The following is a 20,368-nucleotide window of genomic DNA, read 5'->3' as shown; positions in this document are numbered from 1 at the left end:
ACGACACTAACCTGTAATTATAGAACTTCATATTAGCTTTAAAACTTAGTCTAGTTGTAATCAACTATTGAAACTCAAGGAACTTTGCTATATTATCTACAGATTTGTTGCAAATGGCAGATATAAACCCTCAGAGAACTGGATATGAACTTTGAAGACGTCAGAAAGCAGTTCCTTACTCTTATCTGTTTGGAGATTGCTAAAAGCTTGTGTGAGTACACAGAGAAGGAAACCCAAAATCAAAATCTTACCCACACCCATCTGAGGAACCACAATTTCCTAGTATAGACTATATGAACTAAATCCTTAATATTACATCTGTTCTGCAACTGATAATTTTGTTTGCAAACTGGGGGAAATTTTAATGTCATTTGGTCATAGAAAGCCTCATTGCACACATGGCTTGGGATCCAATATTTATGAAATTTTTATAATCACTCTGATGATGTTGTGTGAATATCCTTTTAACCAAGTTATGAGAGCTCAACTGTCTGTAAGTACATCTTCTCTCTTCTCATCAGTTAACACAAGAAAAGTTCACGTCAGGTCATATTACTATTTCCACCATAAAATCTTCCTCACCTGTTTTGATGTTAGTTCCTGACACTGCTTTTATAACAACTTCTACTAGACTCAAAATTGAAGCTTTGGAATGGAGATGGTAATTTATTTTCATACAAGGCTATGATAATATTACAGCATGAGTACACTTTTTGATCATATAAGCATTTTCTCCATGACATTTCACTGATGAAATGGTTACATATATATGTCAATATAGGTTTGACTTAATCCGTTGTTCCTTTTTTTTTTTTTTTCCTTGGGTCATACAATATTACTTACATACTAGCCTACAACACAATGTGCCAAAATCCAACAAACCGTAAATGATAAAACTTCCCCATCCCTTGCCTTAAAAAAGAGGATAGGTATGAGACACCTCATATTTTCAATCAGTTGACATGCCCCTTGTTTTCTCTTCTCAAAATCTTTCATCTTCAACCTCTTGAATAAGATGATAAAAATAATAATGATGCATAAACTATTGCCGTTCATAACACCACCAAGTTTGTGAGTAGAGGGAATTCTTAAGACTCGTGCTAATACAGCTGACTTAAGCTGAGCTAGTCTTCAGACTTTGAGGATTGGCTTGATGTATGGGTGCTGGCACGAATTCATAATCTGTTTGGAAGCGTGTATTAGCCAAGTCTTAGGCTCAAACACAAACAGTAGTGGTGGTTTCTTACTTGAAAACCCGTGTCAACATCCTTCAAAGCTTTTGGTTAGAAATTTTTAGTCCTCTTCAGTCCACACGACCAACCGAGCCCCAATAGATTCCACTCTACACGTTTAGTTGTAGGGGCCTTGCCCTTGATATTGTATTCCCAGTTTCATTGGGTATTCTTGTGGTCTTTTGCGGCATCAGTGTTAATTGCATGTTTTGAACAGGACCCAAAGCTGAAAATCATTCATTTTGACGTCTAAACTGTATGACTAATGAAAATGACAAAGGAAACCTGGTGACTGAAATTTTAGACAGAAATATGGGATACCTAGCCAACAGCTTTCACCTTCTTTTTTTTTTTTCAAAGCTTTCCTCTATTTATATAGTTTTTAAAGAAGGAAAACTGATTCCAGAGTATGCTTTCAATCTCAATTTTTGGTCTCATTAACAGACAATACTGCTCGGTTAGTCATCTCGATTATTATTTCAGACAAGACTCAAGCAAAAATCCACACATCTGAACCAGAAAGATGAAACTTTCTGGTGTAATGGTCTTGCATGAACAATACCAAGATGACTTGCCCAAGTCATCTCGGTCTTAGACGATTTTGTGCACCCACTTGCAAATTACCTTCTCTCTACCTTGTTCTTCATTACAGTTACCTTGTGTCTATGGTTGACAAGTACTCGTGTATGTCTTGAGAGTTGTGATGCATACACTTTGCTGTTCACCAAAAAATCACCTAGCTACAACAAAGAGGACTACGAAGAAATTTTCTTATGAATGATGCATCGTAGGTTTGTTTTCGGAAAGGGGTTTTATCAATCACAATGCAACAATCGAATGAAAAACATCAACTAAGACCATACTATTCCAAGTTCTCTATTCAAAATGGTTTTGAGTGATGTAATGTAAATGGTTTTGTTAGAGAGTAAGACTATCTTTATGCTTCGTGAACTTATTCAAAATTTTGTACCTGGAAGCTGATGCTCAATGGTTGATAGCAGGACAATATTATGTGTTCCAATTGTTACAGTTTCTACATTAGAGTTCTGTGTCCATGAAGGGAGTAAATACTACCCTACATGTTTCTTGTTATGTTTGGGGGGTCATATGTGATTTTCTGATTCACTTATTGCTGTGCATACTTCTTCTATGATTTCTTTTTTCTTATTTTTAGATAATTCCTACTTGTATCGATGGGGTAACATTAACATGCTTGTTTCTGGACTCTTTTTTAAGTCTCTCATTGTCCATCCATTTTGTGTAGGTCATGATTTGATGGAAAAGATTGAATCAGAAAATTTGCTGCATAGAGCTTTTAGTGCTTTTCTGCTTATATAACTCATAATATGAGTTGCTCCTTCAGGTATGCAATACTTATACCCTTAGGGGTTAATGGAAAGTGTACAGGATGACTTATTTCTCATCAAGAATAAAAGAATATCAATTGCTTTTTTACTTATAAAATAAAAATATTATATCTTCTTAGTCTAGTTGAAAGCACTGCCGATCCAATTATATGCAAGACCACTTTTGTTGTTACTACATTCTTTCTATAATTTATAACGTTTCAGATGAAGTATACCTATCCAATTATATGCAATGCTCACTCTTTTGTGTCAATTACTGAGCTAAAGAAGTATAATTATTTGATCAAATATTCTCTTTCTTTCTCACTCTTTTGTGTCACAATTTATGATACCTCTTTGTTACAGTGAACCAGACTCCATCAAACTATCGTGCAGTGCCAAGGCTGGACAACAGGCACTTCCCCATTGGGTCTTCAAGAACACCCATAAATGGTGGGGAGTCAACACATGAGCACGTGCCCACTGTTCTCATACCTTTCGGATCACCTTCACCTATTAATAAGGGGTTAACTAATCTCACTTGAAGGAATGATTTATGAAAAATTACAAATTCTAAAAACTAAAGGCACCACGGGAGTGTAGAACACATAATTTTAAGAATTTGATAACCGTGCTTTTAAGTTCACGTGGTCCAATGGATCACAACCACCAATTCATCACTTCTTTCATTCATTTATGAAACTATTCCATCAGTCAAAGACGTCCAATCTTGATCGAGCAGTTCTTTTGGGCCCACAAATGATGCAACATACAAGCTACAATCATCATCAGACTTATTCTCAATATTCTATGCGATTTCATTGAAATACGTTCTATAAAATCAAAACATGTCCCTCTACAGATAATTCATCCCAAGTTATCTAGTATGTTTCTTGCAAGAGAATCGAACAGACTTCAATCATCCAAGATCCCATCTCTCAAAATTTCAAGGCAGTTGTCCAAGTACCTTGGACGCTCGGGTGTTTGGTGACGTGCCTAGTCTTCAGCTTCACCGCCCTCCTTCCCGTTGCGTTCCTTAGCCTGGTTGCATGTAGTAGTACGTCTTCTGGTGTCATGTTCTTCACACATACAACACGCTCATTCTTGTTCTCTGTTATATCAAAGCAATAACAATCATAAAGGGCTTTTAGAACCTCTTATTCAGATCATAGCAAAGATAAGAACAACAAATCAGTCTGTCTGGTTGGATAATTGGACCAATCCAACTGAATTTCATTTCCCTTTACAAGACCCTATACTATCCTTTTTTTTGTTGTTCTTTTTTGCTTATCGTGGGTATCCCCACCCTTCGAGTGAGACTAATCCCACGGTCACACGCACCTGCATGCAACTGGTTGAGTCAAGGGTCAATCAAACCCTGGAGGGTGGCCCCAAGGAATTCATTGCTTTGTGGGGTTTTAAGCACTTGACCTACTCTTCCTAAGGTGCTGAGCTTATCAAGGCTCAGCTTGCCACTAGGCCAACCACTAGGGGTTAAACCCTAAACTCTCCTAGTTATATAGAAAAACCTTGCAAACTGATCAAAATTTTTAAACAAAACACAGTGTCATGCAGCCCATGTCCAATAGATATGGAGAAGTCAATGAACTCCGTAACTAGCAAGAAGACTCCATAAGAAGAATTCAAAGTCCCAGAATCATATAGTTCAACATTTCAACGAATTGTGGTAGGGACCAAGAACATCCATTCAAGATGAAATTTAGTGGGCTACTAGAGTTATGGTTAGGGTTGTAGAACAGGTCTTTTTTGAGAGTCCATGTAGTATAATAAACTTTAATTCTATGGAAATCTCCCATTGTTCCCACAGAAAATGTCCCATTCCAATGCCCCAAAATTGAAGTATGAAGTGGCGATCAAAGTTATAAGTCATTTTAAATATCATTCTTATTATTCTGTACCAGATACCAAGAGAGAAAAAGAGAGTTAGAGATCTTACTATAAAAGGCTTTTAAATGTGGATGCTGACCACGAATGTGTTCATTAACCACCTCTAGCTGCGGATTGCCCTCTTTAAATGCTGGCAAATAGGACTCCATAAATGCCCTGCCATATTAAGATACATGTAAAGATCACTGATATAAGGAATCTATAAGAGGTCTCCAAAAACTGGCATAGAAGTCAAGGTCCAAAAGCTTGTTTGTCCTTGAGGTGTGGCACGGATTCCAATATTCAAAAACATGCCACATAAGATATATTAAACCATGTTTTCATCCGATATTAGGCAGCCAAGCAAGTACATAAAATGATTTTTTATACGTAAATGAGCATTAAGAAAAGAATGGGGGATCCCAAAAAAAAAAAAGGCGAGTAAGAGAGGCCTCACTCACTCAAAAACAACTGTTGAAACAAAAAACTAAATGAACCCAAACACAATTTCTTCTCATCTAAAGATCATCTTCAAAATAAAGTCCATACAATGGGGAAAAATGAGGGAAGACCAAAAGTACACATTGGCTCAAGAGGTTCAACTTGAGCGGGCAAAACAGTAAAACTAGAGCCTGACAGGCCCAAACCCAATCTTTAGGAGTTTTGAAACTCAGGTTGTGTCCAGGCTTGACTTAATGAGCTCAAATAGAAATTGACCAAAAGCTTTGGGGAACCTGAGTCCGACCTCACACACACACACACATATATATATATATATATTGATGTATTACAAGTAACAAAAGATGCGTTTGGGGTATGTGTTCATTCTTAGTAAAAAGAAGAGGACTCCAAAAAACAGGGGGGTGGTTGTTCATTCTTCTTCTACCCTCATCCTCTCATGCCATGAGTCTCATAAGTACAACCCCTCCTCACTTCTTTCCCTCTCTCCCAACTTTTCTTACTAACCCCTTTTAGGACATGTCTTGAGTCAACCTGACATGGACTTTGGATGAACCATCTATAGTTCAGGCTAGGCTTTGGCAGTGTGCTGAGGCTCAAGGCATCCAACCGTTTAATTCACCAGATTGTTTGAACCCCAAAATGGGAACATTAAGTTGTTTTCATTCTCTTCTCTGCTATTTAGGCTTCATTATACTATGATCCTTTAATCTTTCTTATTGATATTACTATCCCAAGGCATAGTCACCCACCAATTCACAAAATCGAGGACTATGAACCCTAAAGGCAATCATTCAATCACATATGAAGCAATAACTTCCAAGACCCATCTAGAGTTTCTTCATCATTGGTTTCTCATGTAACATTGTCGAGCTTTAAAACTTTCAAAAGCTTTTCATAATGATGAAGGTTGTGACTAGTAGTCAGAAACCTGCCTTCAACGGCTTGTTAATCAAATTAGATTAAAGTGAATGATAGCATATAAGATGTGCCAAAGGTGCACGAATAGGTAGGTCCAGTTGGTCTATTTTACATTTAATTGTAATTGAAGTTAACTTTTTCTATTAGCCAAACTAAGAATAGTGATGTCTTTCATCTCAAAAGATAGTTCCAAAGTACTTAAATCGGCAAAGATATCTTAGAATTTAATTTATAAGAGCTTTGATATCAAGAATGATTACATGAACCTCAATATAAAGTCATATTCGACGAATATTTTAATGGTTCCATACAGAATCTGGTTCAAGTGAATTCAAACTAACTTGCAAACAATCTAAACACAATTAAACTGTTTTTCCCATACAGACTTTGTTTTTCATTAATTAACATGTAAAAAATAAATAAGCACATTATGAATTTCAAATGAAGCTCTCTTCATGGCTTAAATTAAATACTACTGTAGTCCTATGGAATGATAAAAATAAAAATAAAAATAAAAATAAAAATAAAAATAATTCAAATAAATATATTTAAAAAAAAAAAAAAGAGAGAGAGAGAGAGAGAGAGTGAGATATAAAAATCAGACCTGATACCCCGACTACTTCCACCCCAATCACTATAGCTGACGATCAACTTTTGGAGTTGCCAAACACCTCTCAAAGCCATCCCACTTCAAATTAGTCTACATTGGATTTGGAGATCAACACCACCAATCAAGATTCTATTGGAACACCAAAATTTACTTACAACACATCTTAGGAGAGAGCTTCAAACAATTTTAACCAAACGAAAAGAAAGAAAGAAACATGAATAGAAAAATATTGAAAACATTCATGAGATTTAACCTTAAAAAAAATAATAAACTAAAAATCATACCTCGACAATGCGACAGACAAGTTCAGATGAAGTTCTTCAAAGATGATGATGGCAATGAAATTAGAAAATCAGATTTCGTACAATCGCAAATGACAGAGGGGGTTGGGTTAGGGTTATAGACTAGTTGAGATGAGATGAGGTGGGGGTGAAGCCGTCATCGTCAGTGAGTGGAGAATACAACGAAACTAGGGGTTAGGGTTAGGGTTAGGGCTTACAAAAGAGAGAAGAAGAGAAGAGAAGAGAAGAAAAGAGGAAATCTGATTGGGTAATTATAAAAGCATCCCATGAATTAATAAGGGCAACCCACACCATAGCCAAATTGTTTTGAGAAAATAGTAAAGAGTGAACAACACGAAGGAAATGCTGAGAGAGATTGTGGGCTCGTGTGGATGCAGGAGGCAGAAGTACTTAAAACATAAGTATTGCCAGAAGTACTTTTTGAAGTATTGTCTGAACTAACTGGAAGCGTGTTGTGCATTTGGATGCAAGTTCTGAGAAGTACTTCTGACAGAGTTTTGTGTTTGAGAACTATTCTGGATTATGTTACAATAACCAGAATGCCTTTAAATGTATCAGTTACTATTGATCTGACTGAACCAGTGATTGTAATTCATATGAACTACCATGAAGTTGCTGTATAAAAGTAGTTGCGGGAGGTCTACATGGTATCTCTACATACAACAAATCATATGAACCACCATCCTCAAGGCAGATGTTGCAATCGAACCAACCATTAAACAAATCAAAAAAAGAATCCAAATTTCCGCACCAAACAAAACAAATTCACAACAAATAATTATACAAATCTCATAATCCTATCGAAGCAACGAATTTCTGTTGTTTGTCGTGAATGTTTATGGGTTTTCGGCCTAAAATATTTTCAAGTAACAACATAACCCTATCGAAGCAACGAATATCTGTTGTTTATCGTGAATGTTTATGGGTTTTAGGCCTACAGATTCATAATCATAAAATCCATAACTGTGTTCTTGCATTAACCAACAGATTCTTACAAGAATCTATACGAGGAGAGAGGAAAGAAAATAGAATCGCACGAAAAGTTCGGATCAACTTACCTATGAAGAGAGGACCAAATCGCCACTGCAATCGTCGGAGAACTCACCGTCGTAGTCGCCTGGGGGAGGAGATACTTTCGGAGGGAGATCTTCTCTCGAGGCCTCCAATCGAGGGTTCCAAATGAGAGGGTCTCTCTCTCTGTTCTGAGGTTCGGGTGAAAAAAACCGGAAAAAAGGTTGAGGGTTTATGGTTTTAAAACTCGTCCGAAACCGAGACGTATCGCCCGAGTTAACTCGGTATCCTGTAGAACGAAACCAACCCACAAAATCACTTTTTTGACCGAGACTTAATTTTTTGATTTTTTGAACAAGTCATTTCAAACATATCGAAAAACTCATCCAAGACGACTCGATATCAGGCTTGGATGAGACAAGATGCGAAATCGAATTTTAAAATCATTTTGGAATCGCATCATAAAAATGACGAAAAAAATTGCTCTTTGCAAAAATGAAATTGTGAAGCATCAATTTTGATACTTCTTATAAAAATAGTGATTTGATTTTTTAAAAAAATTATTTTTCCAAAGTATTGGATGCTCAAACAATAGAATAAGTGTTTTTGACCCTACGAGAGTTAGAAGCACTTGGAGAAGTCAAATGCAAACAGGCCCTCTAATATGTGAGTGAAAATTTGTATGGGATTGTACTGAGATTTGATTGGTTAATTTCTTTTGACGCGTATCCATGAGATTAACCGTTCATTTAAGAAAATGGATATCAACGGTGTGGATGAATTTAGGCCATATGCTTGCGTGCGCTAGGTGCAATCGATGACTCCAGGTTGAGCCCACAATCTTGGTTCAAAGCTAGTAGGGGATTTGACATAATTTCATATTAAACCCTTAATGTTTTTACAATTACACTTATCTCCCCTAAAGTTATCAAATGATTCACTTATTCCGTTAATAAAATAATATAAAAATACTTTGTCTAGGGATCACCAAAATTCCATTAGGAATTGAGAACAGGGGATTCACCAAAGTAAAGTTTTATTCAGCTTGGAATTTAAAATTGGATTTTGTTAAAGTGTGTCCTAAGGGCACACGTTAAAGTGCAATAAATACACTTTAGAAATTATATTTTGTACAAAAAATGACCTTGAAAAAATTTATTTTTTAAATCAAAATACCCTTAGATTCCAATTTTCAAAGTGTATTTATTGCACTTAACATGTGCCCTAAGGACACCCATTAACAAGACCCTTTAAAATTTTATCCCTTTTTTTTCATAAATTTTTTTTTTTTTTTTTTTGAGAAGGTTAAAATGGTTAAATAACTTTAGAACAGTAACCCAATTTCTAAAAAAAAGGAGACAAGTGAAAATATCAAGAGGTTAAGGGGTCAACATGAAATTATGTTATCATAGGAGGTCAAAGTGTAATTATCCAATCTAATACCATCACAATGATAGCATGAGTGTAATTATCCAATCTAATACCATCACAATGATAGCATGGAGGATCTGATGTTGAATAAATAGTTCTAGTTTTAATTGATTCTTTTCTCATAATATACTTAAATGGGTAGATCTGGAATTATGATAATTAATTGGGAAAATTATTAAAAGAGGATTGAGTATTTTAATATTTACAAAAAAAAATCTATTTTTTTTAAATTACAAAAAATGAATTAAATCCCAACATGGTCCAGCATTTTCGTAACTCATTGGATTGTCCAACATTTTAAATGAAGATTAAATTGTTGGGGTGTTAAAGCAAGATATTAAAATGTTGGACAGTCCAGTGTTTTAAGCATTTTGAGAACATTTTTAGTAAAGCAATTTATCTTAACACATTAAAATGCTGGAAAGTCCAACGAGTTATATTGAGATATATTTTGGCTCATAATATGTTTTATCCTAATCGTTGGATTTCTTACTTTAATAATTAGGATTTCATATTTTTTTCATACCCAAATATGAAATATTGTTAATGGTTTTGGTTAGATCATTGTTTTAAAAATGAGTTTACTTAGGTAATGCAAGTTGATTTAAGTTTACGTTTCGGAGGTAAGAATAATCAATCAAGGGAAGATTATGTCTAATATTTCTCTTGTTCCGCCTGTCTAGTTCTTCCTTGCATTGTTCAAGGAAAATTTGTCACTTATTAAATGCAAAGCTATTAATTCATTAATTTTAAATAAATTAAGCAACAAAATTGGTACCTCTCAAAAATAAAAAATAACGATTTCCTTGTTTTCGAAAACCATCAAATTCAATAAAAAAAAAATGAACATATATTAATGTTCATCATATCAAAAGTTACGTCTAAATCTTTAAAATTTGCAAATCTCACATTCGGAAAAATATGAGAAAGGATATTTTGGGTGTTTTATTTTTATTTATTTTTTAAGTTGAGACATTTTTACTAATTGGAATATTAACTTTCCATCCAATATTAGGATGTAGTTCCTATCATCAATGGGTTTTTGGTGGAGGAAAAAAAAGAAGGCATTTAGGTCATTTTTTATTAGTCTTCCAGGGTAGACTGAGGCCAAGGGTCTGTAATCATTAATCAGTTTCAAAACACAGGGGTATCTCAAATATTAACCAAAACCTGAAGGGGCATGACTAAATAAAAAAAATCAAAGTCCTAGATTCCTACCAACAAGACAAAATGAAAACCCAATCGTGAGATTGTTGGAATTTGGATGGTGAGGAATCTCTCTCTATCTCTCTCTCGATTGAATTAAAGACCAGAAACACGAACAAATTATCCATCAATTTCTGAACTTTTCTTCTTGTTTCTGTTGATTGTTTGTTAGGTAATCTCCTCTTTTTATATTCTTCCTTAGTTATTGTTCTAAGGAGTTTGTTTGATTTGCTAATGGAGTTCCTGCCAGAACAGTTAGGGTTTTTACTATACGGATCGATTCATCCATGATAGGCGGCTCAATCTTCAAATTTCAAACCAGGTATGTTAGCAAACCTTCTGAATCTGCTCTCACTTAGTTTTTTTTTTTTTTTTTTCAAAATCTAATTTTGAATTAGGGTTTATTGATTGCTAAACAAACACTCTGCTTTAGGCAGTTGTGTTGAACAAAAGGGATTAGGTTCCAAACACAGGGATGTTTGTATAATTGGGGTTTGATACATGAGCTATTTACTACAATAAGCATGAGTGCATGTGATTGAAGAAGATAACACACGAGTGGATCCAATCAAATTCAGTAGGATTAAATTTAATTAACCATTCATTGATGTTTAAGTCTCAGATAAGATTCACCTTTTAAAAAATATATATTTTTTTTGTTTTTTAATTTTAGTTTAGGTGTTGCTAGTTATAGAGTTGAAATTAGTTTGTTGTGATTATATATATATATATTCCTTACCAACTTAATAAGATTTTCACTCTTACTAAGGGTCCTTGAGCTCAAATGGATGACCACATTGGCAATCCAACATCACAACCCTCTAGATTTTGGCTTGATCCAAGGTTTCAAAAATGGACGGCTTCCGAACTTCCACGGAACTCCCAAATTTAAATTTAAAATTCAACAGCGAAAAATAAAATAAAAATAAACTGATTTTTTTTCAAAGTTCATAGAATTTTGTCCTCTACAACCTTGTGGCATTGGATCATGTTTTTGGGTGCCACAATGTGAGCTCAGCGACCCTTAGTAAGAGTTGAAATCTTACGAAGTTAGTACGGCTAGTCAGACTCTTTTTTTCTGGTCTAGAAGGGTGTTTCCTTGATCTTGAGCAAAATCCTGGTGAAGTCCTTATGCGTAAAGCGCTATCCATTTGACCTAGGCTTTGTTCTAAGCCAAGTCCAAGCTTATATTTTAGGTCTAGCTTAGTCCAGTCACTAGTAGCCTAAATATTCTAACGAGTTGCCATTATTTCTTTTGGACCCACTTCCAATTCTATTAGTAAAAATTAAAATAGTTCAGTTTCTAGTTTTTTTTATCACACTTACATTCCCAACTTAGAGCTACTTCTTGGTGCTTCTAGTAATTAGTAAATAAGGTCCGAGCCACTCCTGACATAGCGGAAGCGTGTGAATCAATAGATTCAATAAATTGTGTTCAATGGAACACTCAAAATCAATTTGAATCAATAGATTCAATTGATAAACAAGCAATAGCTTGAAAAAAAATAAAGTATAAAGCTAAAAAGTAATTAAAAGAGAAAAGATAATTGAATTGATTGATTGATTATCAGATTTGGAGCTCCTTAAATAGATAACTCCATTACAACAACTTGTAATCCTACTAAAATACTAAAAATTAACATTCTTAACTTATCTATACCATAATACTAACTTTCTTATCCTATTAGCACTCAAATTGGAGACTTCTAAATACTTCTAATTATAGTCTACATAATAAAAACGAATTTAAAACAATTAAAAACTAAAAAGAAATTAAACTCCTAACTTAACTATGAAATAGAAATCCTACTAGAACTAGAAATAGAAATAGAAATAGAAATCCTAGTAAAACTCTAACTAGGATTGTAGATGTCTTACATCAACTCCAACCAGACTTAATGTATTCCAACATAATCCAGCTCAACTAGTTGACTCCTCAACTCAATACAATCCAATCCATCCCTACCTGTTGATAGCTCGATTTAGTCACCCCCAACCTGAGGACCTAGTGCCAAAGCAATCTAGAGCTTAAAACCATATGTGAATCTATTAGAAAAGTTGCGCAACAATTGTATTTTTGAACATGTAGTAGAAAAACTAATTGATTTTGGAGGAACATGCAAGTACATTCAGAAGCTTATATGTGTATTACAACTTTGAACCCAAATTCCAGGATTGAGTACATTGTAAGGTCAAAGCATTGGAAAATTACTTTTCCTTTTGGGTATCATGGTTGGAACGTCTCTATGACTATTTATGATCCAAATGCGTATGCATATACATTTTGGAAGGATGGATATGAGTTCATTTTGGGAACATTTACTATTAAAATTCCTTCTTTTTGTGTTGATACTGTTTCTATAAAGTAGATTTTGAGAAGCTCAAACCATCCAAGATCCTATGCATGCTAAAAGTCGAGGAATTAAATACATCTAACCCACTAGAAACACGTGAAGACTTTCCATTAAGAGTTAAGGAGAAACAGGTTGTGTTGTTGACCGCACCAGATATCGATGTGTTTCACTACATTGATTATTCCTTCATCTGTTTTGACCGGCTTTGCTAATTGGTTCAGTAATGTGTTTAATGTTGGAGGTAGGATCCTTTAGAGTCTTTTTGTGGTTTGTTGGTGCATTTGGAAGCAAGGAATTCCATAACCTTTATGCGGAAGTAAGGAGATGTGAATGATACAATCATGGATATCAATGCAATTTTGTTTTTTTTGGTCCAAGATCCACTCGGAGTTTAATTGGACATTGTTGTGGCCGTCATTTGTAGATTGAAATTCTTTATTTTGTGTGTATTTTGGAGTTATCTATTCGAAAACAGTTGAAGTTATTGACCGTGGGTGTTCATTTATGTTCTTACATGAAGGATGAAGACTGTTAAGGACTGGATGTCGTCCCAGTTAGCATCCACGTCGTTACTTTCATCAAGACCACTATCAGGCAATGACAACTTCTTTGCGGTGGAATCTCCGGATGATGATTATGAGGACCGAGGTATTATTACTTCTCAATGTCATGCTTTGTCTGGTTGATAGTAGATTTTATTATCTTATGTGTTGAATTTCTTCCTTTTTCTCTTCGATTGCTATGTAATGGTTTACTTATTTTTTTACTTAATTGCACCTTTATTTTGTTTTATCCATCCCCCCCCCCCCCCTCCCCCTCCCCCTCCCCCTCCCCCTCCCCCTCCCCCTTTTCTTTTTTTAGGATCACCTATGTTTTGTTTCACTTACAATATTACACATTTTCTCATAATACTGAACTATACTTTTTCCTCAATGTTTCGTCATTTCCACTATGTTTCCATCATTTATATGAAATTTATATTAATTTCCACACAAATTGAAATATTTTCACATCCAAACTGACTGAAGTAGACTTTGAAATCGAAATTTAATACCTTGGTTGGAATTAGAACCCACCATGTGCATTGAACTCATCCCTTGTTGACATGTTTTGGTATATTCATACACAATTTCAGGTTCAACTCCTGTTACCAGTTTGGCAGAACAACCTTCGTCTTCTGGTAGTTCTCCTCAGACTTCCATTGGAAATCAGCAAAACCATCTTCCTCACCAAGATGATCCGGTTGATGAATATCATCTGTCTCATGATACTGTTGAGGACAAAAGTTTGGATCCATTGGCTAAGATTGAGGCCCTCCAAATCAAATTTTTGCGTCTTGTTCGCCGTCTTGGGCAGTCAGACAATCTCTTAGTGGCACAAGTCTTATATCGGCTACACCTAGCAACCATGATACAAGTGGGGGAATCAGATCTAAAGAGATCTACTCTTAGCAATGACAGAACTAGAGCAATAGCAGCAGAACAAGAGATAGTTGGCCGACCTGATCTGGACTTCTCATTTCGGATACTCGTCTTGGGGAAAACTGGGGTTGGCAAGAGTGCAACCATAAATTCTATTTTTGATCAAATGAAGGTCGTGACTGATGCATTCCAACCTTCCACGAGTCACATTCGAGAGGTTATGGGGACCGTAAATGGTATTAAAATAACAATCATTGATACCCCGGGTCTTTTGCCTTACTGTACAAGTAGTTTACGGAGGAACAGAAAGATCATGCTTTCCGTGAAGAGGTTTATCCGAAGATCCCCACCAGACATTGTTTTGTATTTCGAACGCCTTGACCTTATCAACATGGGTTACAGTGATTTCCCTCTCCTGAAGCTTATTACCGACACTTTTGGACCCGCTATATGGCTCAACACCATCCTTGTTATGACTCACGCTTCCTCGTCTCTTCCAGAAGGACCTAATGGGTATCCAGTCAGCTATGAATCATATGTGACACAATGCACGAATCTACTACAACACTATATACACCAAACGGTATCCGATTCAAAACTTGAAAATCCCGTTCTGTTGGTTGAGAACCATCATCAATGTAGAAAGAATACATCGGGGGAGAAAGTTCTACAGAATGGTCAAGTTTGGAGGTCTCAGTTCTTGCTTTTATGCATATGTTCCAAAGTTTTGGGGGACGCTAATAATCTTTTGAAGTTTCGGGATGGGTTTCAAATGGGCCCCACTAGTAGTACTAGACTGCCTTCGCTGCCACATCTCCTCTCAACTCTTCTACGGCCACGGTCTGTATCAAATGACCGATTAGATGATGAGATTGGTGATTCAGACACAGACGATGAAGATGAGTATGATCAGTTGCCTCCGATTCGCATCCTAACAAAATCCCAATTTGAGAAGTTATCCAAATCACAGAAGAATGACTATCTCGATGAACTGGATTATCGGGAGACTCTATATCTAAAGAAGCAGTTGAAGGCTGAGACACGCAAACAGCGAGATAGCTATCCCGAGGATGAAATCTCGGCCAATGGTGATAACTCCGAGGCTGTTCAATTGCCAGATATAGCAGTCCCACCAAGTTTTGACTCGGATTACCCTGTACATAGATACCGTTGCGTCGTTACCAACGATCAGTGGCTTACGAGACCTGTTCTAGATCCCCAAGGTTGGGATCATGATGTTGGGTTTGATGGAATCAACTTGGAGACATCTGTGGATGTAAAACGAAATCTCCACGCCACTGTTGCGGGACAGATGAGCAAGGAAAAACAGGATTTTAATATTCAAACAGAGTGCGCTGCAGTTTACAAAGATCCCAAGAAGTCCATTCTATGTGCAGGTCTTGATGTTCAAACTGCTGGAAGAGATCTCGTTCTCACTGTTCGTGGGGAGGCGAAGCTGAAGAACTTGAAGTACAATACAACTGGATGCGGAGTTTCTGTGACTTCTTTGGGGAATAAGTTTTTTGTCGGTACTAAGATTGAGGATAGCATTTTGATTGGGAAGAGAGCGAAGCTTGCCTTGAATGCTGGTCGCATGGGAGGTCTTGGTCAAGTGGCATATGGTGGGAGCTTTGAAACAACTTTAAGAGGGAGAGACTACCCTGTAAGGAATGATAAGATCAGCCTGACTATGACAGTTCTCTCCTTCGACAAAGAGATGGTGTTTGGGGGTAGTATTTTATCTGATTTCTGCATTGGCCGAGGTACGAGAATGTCGGTTAATGTGAATCTGAATAGTCGGAGAATGGGTCAGGTTTGTATAAAGACAAGTAGTTCAGTTCATCCAGAGATTGGGTTGATTGGGGTTGTTTCAATCATTAGAGCGTTGTTACGGAGAAGGGAAACTGAAGATTTAAGTGACAATCGAAGGATAGAATCTGAGATGGGTTGAACTTTGTTATGTTTCTTGTAATACGATATTGTCGGATTCAAAGAGGTGGCCTACTATGTGGGTTTTTGGATTTGTAAAGATATGGGTCTGAGCGAGCGGCTTATCTTTCTTGCCTTTTAAGGCGTCAACAAACTAGTGGCCTCAAGATCATGACACGGCCATCCAAATTTTGAGGTAAAGGCTTGACCCAAATGTTTCTATTAAGATTTGCTAATAATTATGCAGCATATCAGGTGAGATGAGCTTTTTGAGTCTCGAAATAACTCCAAAGGAATTCTTAGGTATCCAATTTTTTCTGTTTTTCTTTTTCTAATTGATGAGTCTTTTAAGTTTCTTCCATTGTCATGATATAGGAAAGGCTGTGTACTGAAACTATAATGTTAAAATGTAGAGCTGATTTAGTGTGGTGTGGTGTTTCCCAATGCACTGATACCCCTTACAAACAATCACACGCATCTAAGATGTTGGCATGGATGCCCATATGCCCACCTATAGCTTCAGGAAACACTGCAGACCTCAAATGGACCACAGTATGGGGCTTGTGGATGACATGTAAAATTACAAAAACCTCCGCCAGGTCACCAACTGGATTTGTAGCACTTTGGACATAAAACAAGGTTCAAGCCTTTTGATTGGTCAGACCAGAACTGAAGATGGGCCATGAAACTTAGGTACCCTCCGAGTTTTAATGAAAATTAGAGATGACCCAGTATTTTAAAACTGTTGGCATACCCTTTGTGTCTCTTGTCCGGCCTTCTATTGAGGTCACCTCACTTGTGCCCATACCTGTCCACACAGAAAAACAGAAGGCTATATCATCTTTCCTCCAGAAAGGATTTTGGGGTGGTTGATGACAAGAATGGTTTTTTGTTTTTTTTTTTTTGGCTTGCAAGGATTAAGGGCTTTGAATCACTTTATTAGCAGTGTGAAAACCAAGGGTATTTCTAATTTTCTCCAAAACCCAGGGGGATACTAAAATATTGCCCTCCCTAACCAGTCGATCTTTGCTTCGCTGAATATTTTCTGTACTAATCACCATGGATTAATAAGGCCCTTTTTTTTTTTTTTTTTTTCAAAATTAAGATCCATTGGTCCCACCATATCTCTCCACCATTTATCATTTAAGCATAAAGTGGGATATTTCTATGATGGTTGCCATACTTTCAAAACATTAATGATTTTTATTACTCAACGATTAGTTGGGGTCTTCCATGATCATTTGTTGTCTTCTATAAGAAACTAACATAAAATGCTTATTTTCAGGAAAATGGTGATCTGACTTCGTTTGACACTGCACTCAACATTGGCCCCTCATGTAGCAGTGGGTCGATAACCATAGATTTTTTCCTTGTGTCTCGAGGAAAAATCTATGGTTCTGTGTCCACTGCCATGTCAACAAAGTGTTGAGTGCAGTGTTGATGGAAGTCTGTCAGTTCTAGTTTGGAACAACTCTTATCCATAAATTGAATGCTTGGAACGTCAGTATAAAATCCAACAAGACACCTAGCCCAATCCTAACATCAAAAGAATATTCAAAATCATCAAAAGAATATAAATTTTGAATCCTCAAGCCCATGTTTGAACATTATCCATTGCTTGAGACCATGATCAAGATTCGATCATCAAATTGAGTTAAATCTCGAGGTGTTGCCGGATTCCTGGAATATACAACTACAATGCTCATTTACAATCTCAAGATTCCATCTCCTTGTACCTTTGAATCTCAAGAGATTCAAATTAGAAAAATCAAAGGTTTTCAACAAAATAATGAAGAATTTAGATTTAATACGTGATAAAATATATATTAAAAAAAAAAAAAAGAATTTTTCAAGTTTGAAGAGGATCCATTTCTTATTTTAGTTTTAAGAAAAATCAAGTGTTGATTTCGATTAGATGTTGTAAGGACGATGGCATTTAGATCATTTTTATTAGTCTCTCATAAAAGACCAAGCTCAAGAATTTTATATCATTAACTTAAATGTATAAAACGACGGAGGATCTCAAATATATTCACCAAAAACTAGACGGAGTATGCCTAGCTTATCAACCTATTAGATATTTACACGTGTCGTTCTTATCCTTTGTTAGATCCAATACGGTGTCCCGTTCCTATAAAATGGGAACGGTCTCTACGTGGCACGCTTTGGTTGAGAACTCGGAATCCAACTAAGCCGTTCACGCAGCTGAAGGTGTTTACATTCCAACCAAAGTATGCCACGTAGACACCGTTCCTATGTATAGTAACAGGGAACCGTATGGGATTGTGACTCTTGTCCAAATCCTTTTTCCCCTATTACTATAAATACCCTTTCATCGATCTTACAAATCCCTCAATCAAAGTTTCACCAAGAGAGAGAGAGAGAGATGGAGAAAGGGAAAAACCCTAAAAACAATGGGAAGTCAGTTGTTAAGAAAGAGAGAAAATCGAGAAGTGGAATGGAAGGATCACCAAAGAAAGGAGGGCATGGAGGAAAGTTCACATGGTCGGGTGATGGTTTCTCTAACCCTGAAATTGGGTTCCAGAAAGAACCTATCGATGTCAAGGATCCTAACTACGAAGATCCCGAGGACATCGTCCTTGTTATGTGAATGACTGATGTTTTTCAGTTCTTCACTTTTTCCATTGGAGAGATGGATATGTAGATGATTGTGTATATGTTTCTAACTTCAATAATAAAAAAGAACTTTGTTTTCTTTCTTCTTCAAAATCTATCTAATTATATTTTTGGGTTTTTTTTTTTCTTCACTTTATGCTTCAATCTCTTGTGTTTAGGATTTTTTTGGATCTTATTCTAATTACTGTGTTTGGGTTTGGGTTTTGAAGTTTGAGGGACTTCCCTCTTATCTGTAGTTGGTTAGTGTCTATGTGAATGTGTATGTAGTTGAGTGGGGTTGTGTGGTATGTTATGATGTTGGAACTTGGACGAGGAGGAGATTAGAACTCTTACATCTTAGGCTCTTATGTCATTTATTATTATTGTTATTATTTTGTGAATCGAATTTGTAGGCAGATTAATCAAAACCCTTATCCCCTAATCACCTCTTATTTCATTGTTATTTTGATTGTGAATCGAATTTCTATGTGGGTTAATCAAAATCCACATCCCAAAAATTTGCGGTTGAAAGAAGAATTGTTCTGCCATTCGGTCATGTTCTAATGAAATTGATACCAATCTAGCCAATACAACAAAAATACCTATGGTGATGGTGTGGAAAGTTAAGATCATATCTCTTTGGATGGTAACATACCATTTGTGTAACCTGCATCACAAATCGATACGACTTTGAATTAATTTTGATTGGGTTTGGGCAAACCACAAACTAAGTTAGAAATTTTATAACTTGGATAACTTGATATATATATATGGGAAATGTTCAGCAACAAACATTTTGACAAACATTTTGGCAAAACATTTTTGAAAATATGGGTTACAGGTTTTGGAATGGGCTGATTTTTGGTGAGGATGATCTCTACAGGGAATGGATCATCATCACCAAAAATCAGCCCATTCCAAAACTTCTAACCCATCAAAAATGGTTTACAAAAAATGGACGGTTCACAATTTTTCAACCTGTTAACATGGGGCTAGAAGTTTTGGAATGGGCTGATTTTTGATGAGGATGATCTCCTCACCGTAGAGATCATCCTCACCAAAAATCAGCCCATTCCAAAACCTCTAACCCATGTTTTGAAAAATGTTTTGCCAAAATGTTTGTCAAAATGTTTGTTGCTGAAAGGGACCCTATATATATATATATATGGGGCATGTACGGCACCCTACATTTTGCCCCACGTATTATCCTAAATGGGTTAGAAGTTTTGGAATGGGCTGATTTTTGGTGAGGATGATCTTTATGGTAAGGAGATCATCTTCACAAAAAATCAGCCCATTTTAAAACCTCTAACCTCATCAAAAGTGATTTACAAAAAAGAACGATCTACAATTCTTCAACTTGTAAACATGGGGCTAGAATTTTCATAATGGGCTGATTTTTTGTGAGGATGATTTTCTCACTATAGAGATCATCACCACCAAAATCAGTCCATTCTAAAACTTCTAGGACAAAACACGTAGGGCAAACAGTAGGGTGCACAAGTGAACCAAGCTAGAGAAGTGGGAACTTTGGCAAATGAAGAAATGAATTATCTCCACCTACCCCTACAAATCAAGTTCAGTCTAGATTGACAAACCACGATCCCAAATACAGATTGATCGAATCGACCAATTAGGTAACA

At 36.2% G+C, this 20,368-nt stretch overlaps 2 protein-coding genes across 4 annotated transcripts; one reads left to right on the top strand and one right to left on the bottom strand.

Annotated features, from left to right (window-relative positions):
* Window positions 1–3,213: 3,213 nt before the first annotated feature.
* On the bottom strand, window positions 3,214–7,976 carry LOC147388563 (large ribosomal subunit protein mL43-like). Of its 3 annotated transcripts, XM_086419140.1 has the most exons (5): window positions 7,887–7,966; window positions 7,816–7,850; window positions 6,450–6,545; window positions 4,536–4,642; window positions 3,214–3,689 (listed from the first exon to the last, which is right to left on the bottom strand). In XM_086419140.1, the coding sequence occupies exons 3-5, from the start codon at window positions 6,527–6,529 to the stop codon at window positions 3,517–3,519; spliced, it is 360 nt and encodes a 119-aa protein (XP_086275266.1). In that variant the 5' UTR covers window positions 6,530–6,545; window positions 7,816–7,850; window positions 7,887–7,966; the 3' UTR covers window positions 3,214–3,516. The 3 variants fall into 3 exon arrangements, with proteins under 3 accessions (XP_086275266.1, XP_086275267.1, XP_086275265.1); XM_086419141.1 differs by having other exon boundaries at window positions 6,450–6,584; window positions 7,816–7,976; XM_086419139.1 differs by having other exon boundaries at window positions 7,816–7,976.
* Window positions 7,977–10,427: 2,451 nt separating this feature from the next.
* Window positions 10,428–18,839, top strand: TOC90 (Avirulence induced gene (AIG1) family protein). The gene is made up of 4 exons (XM_086418040.1): window positions 10,428–10,577; window positions 10,661–10,727; window positions 13,280–13,407; window positions 13,895–18,839. Exons 2-4 carry the CDS (start codon window positions 10,693–10,695, stop codon window positions 16,129–16,131), a joined length of 2,400 nt encoding a protein of 799 aa, XP_086274166.1. The 5' UTR covers window positions 10,428–10,577; window positions 10,661–10,692; the 3' UTR covers window positions 16,132–18,839.
* Window positions 18,840–20,368: the final 1,529 nt, after the last annotated feature.

This window comes from Akebia trifoliata, chromosome 12, assembly GCF_017979445.1.
Source record: "Akebia trifoliata isolate Shusen 1 chromosome 12, ASM1797944v1, whole genome shotgun sequence".
NCBI classification, from domain to species: Eukaryota; Viridiplantae; Streptophyta; class Magnoliopsida; order Ranunculales; family Lardizabalaceae; genus Akebia; species Akebia trifoliata.
Note: the sequence above shows the minus strand (reverse complement) of the source record. Positions and strands in the feature narration are given on the sequence as shown.

What these genes read in the sequence shown, in the direction of transcription:
- LOC147388563 (XM_086419141.1), bottom strand. Translation starts at nt 6,529, where the DNA reads ATGGCTTTGAGAGGTGTTTGGCAACTCCAAAAGTTGATCGTCAGCTAT. An exon ending in GGAAGTAGTCGGGGTATCAG is followed by an intron (nt 4,643 to 6,449) that starts GTCTGATTTTTA and finishes TTAATATGGCAG; the next exon opens with GGCATTTATGGAGTCCTATT. An exon ending in ACATTTAAAAGCCTTTTATA is followed by an intron (nt 3,690 to 4,535) that starts GTAAGATCTCTA and finishes TTGATATAACAG; the next exon opens with AGAACAAGAATGAGCGTGTT.
- TOC90 (XM_086418040.1), top strand. Translation starts at nt 10,693, where the DNA reads ATGATAGGCGGCTCAATCTTCAAATTTCAAACCAG. An exon ending in ATCTTCAAATTTCAAACCAG is followed by an intron (nt 10,728 to 13,279) that starts GTATGTTAGCAA and finishes TCTTACATGAAG; the next exon opens with GATGAAGACTGTTAAGGACT. An exon ending in TGATGATTATGAGGACCGAG is followed by an intron (nt 13,408 to 13,894) that starts GTATTATTACTT and finishes ACACAATTTCAG; the next exon opens with GTTCAACTCCTGTTACCAGT.